The sequence below is a fragment of the Lactuca sativa genome, chromosome 1 (genome assembly GCF_002870075.4).
Source record: "Lactuca sativa cultivar Salinas chromosome 1, Lsat_Salinas_v11, whole genome shotgun sequence".
NCBI classification, from domain to species: Eukaryota; Viridiplantae; Streptophyta; class Magnoliopsida; order Asterales; family Asteraceae; genus Lactuca; species Lactuca sativa.
The window spans coordinates 70,585,313-70,590,340 of NC_056623.2; the positions used below are offsets into that span (position 1 = coordinate 70,585,313).

Genomic DNA, 5,028 nt, shown 5'->3' on the forward strand with positions numbered 1-5,028 from the left:
AAATATTTCATCTTTATTACTTCAAAAAGAGTTACAAGAGTTGACCTAGACTATTATATTGACAAAAATGCTTAGCCCTGAAACCCGGGCGTTACACCAGACGTGCCGAGGCTCGGAGAGTGGACCAGGCCGACTGAAGGCCCGGTGTGGGCGGACCAGTCATACTGTGGACTGAGAGAGTGGACCAAGTGGATTGAAGGCCCGATACAGACGGCCCAATCACACTGTAGACCCGATGTGCATGGCTGTTTTATTTGTGATATGTTATGTGTATGTTTATGTGTGGTTGGTATTTTGGGGGTAACTCACTAAGCTTTCGGGCTTACAGTTCAGTGTTTTGTTTCAGGTACTTCAGGAGATCATGGCAAGGCGAAGGCGTGATCGTACCGCTCCTCATATTTTATGATTTTTATGATATGGTTCTGGGAGATACTCTGATGTTTAAACTATTTTGGAAACATGATGTATGAACTTAATGGTTTTGAATGAGACAAAATGTTTTAATTTGGCTCAAATTTTATGGTCGTTACAAAACACAATTTTCTACACATTCTCATCCAATTAGTGATGACTCATTTGTTAGAAAAATAAAGGATTAGAATAACAAGAATTATGAACTTGGATAGATTCAAGGATCGTGTTTAACAAATGGTTTCTGAAATCTGTAATTCGTCCATTTTGCTTGTGGTATACGAATGCAGAAGTGAGATAATTCAAGAATGAATCAATCTGAATTACATGTCTAATTCAGATTGAGAAACACATAATACCTGTTAATTGTGTTCTTGGAGATAGAGAAATTATGATATATAATTTTGAGTATATTAATGTTCAACCCTTTTTCTGAAACCAAAGAAAAGTTCTTATACTTGAGGGAAAAATTGTTAAAATCGGTTAAACCAAAAATGACGCCAAAACATGGTAGTTATTGGACATAACCAATACCTACATCTTCATGACGCCATCAGTGGGTTATTGGAGGTAAATTACATGGCTAGAGTAATTCCCAAAGAAAAATTATGTTTAGGTTTCGGAGGCTCTGCCCCTTGACCCCATCAAGGGGCTGCAACCTTTTAGAACCCTGCACCCAGGGGCGCTGCCCCCAGACCCATGTATTCCCGAGTTCACATTTATCACACCGAGTGTGCACCATGCACCTCCAAGCTTGGTTAGTAAATGGTACTCGACCTATCTCATTAATAATTATAATTACACCAAAATATATTGATAACACTAAAATCATCAACATAATTTCATAATTGGAGATACAATTTGGATTTTTTCAAAGAGGCATTTCATGTTTTCCAAGCAAATCTTGCTTACAATTCATTTCATGATTGAAGATATTGGTAGCTGAGTGTAAAGGAGAAAACAAACAAATGTCAATAGAGGGATAAAAAAACGTTACAAAACATATTTTAAAGGAGAAAAATGCTAAAAGTTCCCGGTTAAGGACCAAATCCGTAATTCGTATAACCACAAGGACTAAGTCTGATGTTTACCCTAAAAGGAATTAAACTCGTTGAGTTGACACAGTTAACTCGTCCATTCTCATTTCCCCCCATTTTCTCCATCACCATCTTCCAATTCTCTTTGATTTACATTTTCCCTATTTTCCACTCCTTTTACCGGCGCTAATCATCTGCCAATTTCCATTTTCCTTCAGGGAATTAGGGTTTCTGATTAATACTAACGTTCAATTTGTCATAGGATAACTATACAACTTCCATGAATTCGACGTTTAAATTTCTTGTCGTGAAGTAAATGCTAAATTTTCTCATGCGAATTTTACATTCGGAAACGAAAGCCTATTGGGTTTGATCAAGGATTGCGGTAGTGCAACCAGAATATCGTGTTTGAGGTGTATGATCGAATCACCCAGCTGCAACTGTGTTGCGACATTGTCGAATCCATCGATTCGACGAGAACAACAAATGCGATCTGGACGTTTAAATCTGGGAGGGTTAGGGTTTCGGATTTGGTGCAAATATTGAATGGGAAATAATTGCGTGGGGCAGCAGCGTACTGGCTTCTTATCATCTGTTACAGCAGCGGTCTGGAAAAACCGGCCGCCGGAGAACACTCTTCCCCCTCCCAATGCCAACGATTCGTCCACCCAGAACAAGAACAACACGAATAATAACAATGCCAACGATAAGAAACCAGATGATCCGAGTCATAAGGAATCTGAAAAATCACGCGATGTGCAAAGTACCCCGCCAGCTACTGTTAAAATATCAGAACAGGATGCGGCTAAATCGGCTGAAAAAGCCAAGGTAACGGAGGAGAAGGCGAAGCCGAAGCAGCCAGCAAGTAATTTCAAACGGGTGCAGAGTATGGGACTTAAAGATTCGGTATTGCAAAGGAGAACAGGCAACATGAAGGAGATTTACAGTATGGGTAAGAAACTAGGGCAAGGTCAATTTGGAACAACATTTTTATGTACAGAGAAGGAAACGGGAAAGGAATTTGCTTGTAAATCAATAGCCAAGAGGAAGCTGACAACAAAAGAAGATGTAGAGGATGTTAGAAGGGAGATACAGATAATGCATCACTTGGCAGGGCATCCTAATGTAATATCCATTGTTGGTGCTTATGAGGATGCTGTTGCTGTTCATGTTGTCATGGAGCTTTGTGCAGGTGGTGAGCTATTTGACAGAATTATACAAAGAGGGCATTACACAGAGAAGAAGGCTGCTGAGCTTGCTAGGATCATAGTCGGGGTTGTGGAATCATGTCACTCTTTAGGGGTTATGCATAGAGACTTGAAACCTGAAAATTTTCTATTTCAAAACGAGCAAGAAGAAGCACCCCTTAAAACAATTGACTTTGGTCTTTCTATGTTCTTTAAACCAGGTATTATATTAACACCCTTAAGGGTTTATGTTTGATTTCAAGAAACATATGGAATGATTGATATGACAAAAATCATTCAGGTGAGATGTTTACTGACATGGTTGGGAGCCCTTATTACGTGGCCCCAGAGGTGTTGAGGAAGTTTTATAGTCAAGAATGTGATATTTGGAGCGCTGGTGTGATTATATATATTTTACTAAGTGGGGTCCCACCATTCTGGGATGGTGAGAACTTTCAGTTTTTTTCTGTTTTCTTGTCTTTATGGCATTCTATGATGATGATGATGATGATGATGATACAGTTTTAAAGTTGCATTTACTTTTGTTGTTAAATTGTGATATGAATCAGAAACGGAACAAGGAATATTTGAGCAGGTGTTGAAAGGTGATCTTGACTTTGCATCAGAACCATGGCCAAGCATTTCTGAAAGTGCAAAAGATTTGGTAAGAAGAATGCTTGTTAGAGATCCTAAAAGGAGGCTCACAGCACCTGAAGTACTTCGTGAGTATAATAAATCATTATATATATATTTTTTCTTTTGGGATTAATATCTGTATGAAATGAAACGTGTATCTGTTACTATTATTAAAAATATATAACTATAACTATGACTCCCAAATCTACTATCATATTTTGTTGTAGGGCATCCTTGGGTTCAAGCTAATGGTGTGGCTCCAGATAAGCCTCTTGATTCTGCTGTTATTTCTCGTTTAAAGCAATTCTCAGCCATGAATAAAATCAAGAAGATAGCTATTAGAGTAAGTTTTTGTTTTCAAGAATAAAGTTGATGTCAAGATTTAGATATATTTTACTACAATGGAATCCCACCAATCCTGTTTTGTTTTCAGGTAATTGCAGAGAATCTATCTGAAGAGGAAATTGCTGGACTTAAAGAAATGTTCAAAATGATAGACACAGATGGCAGTGGCCAAATCACAATGGAGGAACTTAAAAAAGGCTTGGAAAAAGTCGGTGCAGATTTAAAAGATTCAGAAATTGTTCACCTCATGGAAGCTGTACGTACCATTTTATTTATCTATTTATATGTAAATCTTTAATCACACGTGTCATATAAAAAAATATGAAATTCAGGCGGATATTGACAACAGTGGTACAATAGACTATGGTGAATTTGTTGCAGCAATGCTCCACATAAATAAAGTCCACAAAGAAGATCATATGTATGCTGCTTTCTCTTACTTTGACAAAGATGGAAGTGGATATATCACTGCAGATGAACTCCATGAAGCATGTGAAAAATTCGGTTTGGGTGATATACATCTTGATGAAGTTATGCGTGACATCGATAAAGATAATGTAATAATCTTTCCCTCCCTATTTTATATACTATATCTGTTTGATATGACTCGGTCAGATTCAGACTCTTTGATATCAGTAAGATTTAGGGTTCAGTCAAATCTTGACTCAGTCAGATCTGACTCAATTTCCTTAATGTTCATGATAGGATGGGCGGATAGATTACAGTGAATTTGTCGCGATGATGAAAGAGGGTGAATTTGGGAAGCACGTGAAAAGCATTCGGTTAAGGTAGATAAGAAGAAGAAGAAGAATGAAGGTTTTATTTCTAATTTCTAATTTTTTATTTTTTAATTTTATTTATATATAATTTGAAACAATTAGTGAGTTGAGTCATGGTTTCTTGTGTAGATAGATGTCTATTTTTTCAAGGTGATGTAGATAATCACATTTGGTTTTGTTTCACTTTATGAATCAAAAAAAGTCTTTTTTTTGTTTGTTGAATGTTGAGGATTTGATTAATATGAGAGTGTGAGTATCACTTTTTTTTTTGAATACGTGTTTTGCCGTATTATAATAATCACTCATACGTATCGTAACAGGTGGATCATACACTTGTTTGAGGTGTATATGATATGTGATTATGTGTGCATTCTTTTGGTCACATGAAAAGTGTTGAATTGCTTCACATTATATACATGCCAATGCCATCTTTCTCCAAAAGGATTCAAGATATGAAGCAACCAAAAACAATAACTATATCAAAATATACCGGAATTTGTTTTTGAGGTTTTGACGTTGTAGATAAGTAAATAGTAATAACAGTTCTAAAACGTTGATGCATTTTGCATAATATTAGAACAAACTAATAAATAATGTTCATTGTAACTTAATAATTAAATATTATTCATTTTA

The 5,028-nt window shown here is 36.5% G+C and overlaps 1 protein-coding gene across 1 annotated transcript; it reads left to right on the forward strand.

Moving 5' to 3' along the window:
• The first annotated feature begins 1,441 nt into the window (after positions 1–1,441).
• LOC111916618 (calcium-dependent protein kinase 20) lies at positions 1,442–4,617 on the forward strand. The gene is made up of 7 exons (XM_023912286.2): positions 1,442–2,856; positions 2,937–3,080; positions 3,205–3,357; positions 3,499–3,614; positions 3,705–3,872; positions 3,949–4,173; positions 4,322–4,617. Exons 1-7 carry the CDS (start codon positions 1,995–1,997, stop codon positions 4,406–4,408), a joined length of 1,755 nt encoding a protein of 584 aa, XP_023768054.1. The 5' UTR covers positions 1,442–1,994; the 3' UTR covers positions 4,409–4,617.
• Positions 4,618–5,028: the final 411 nt, after the last annotated feature.

Excerpts from the sequence above, each read along its gene's own strand:
- LOC111916618 (XM_023912286.2), top strand. The coding sequence starts at position 1,995 with ATGGGAAATAATTGCGTGGGGCAGCAGCGTACTGGCTTCTTATCATCT. Across the intron at positions 3,358-3,498 it reads CACAGCACCTGAAGTACTTC|GGCATCCTTGGGTTCAAGCT; the intron begins GTGAGTATAATA and ends ATTTTGTTGTAG. Across the intron at positions 3,873-3,948 it reads TTGTTCACCTCATGGAAGCT|GCGGATATTGACAACAGTGG; the intron begins GTACGTACCATT and ends TATGAAATTCAG.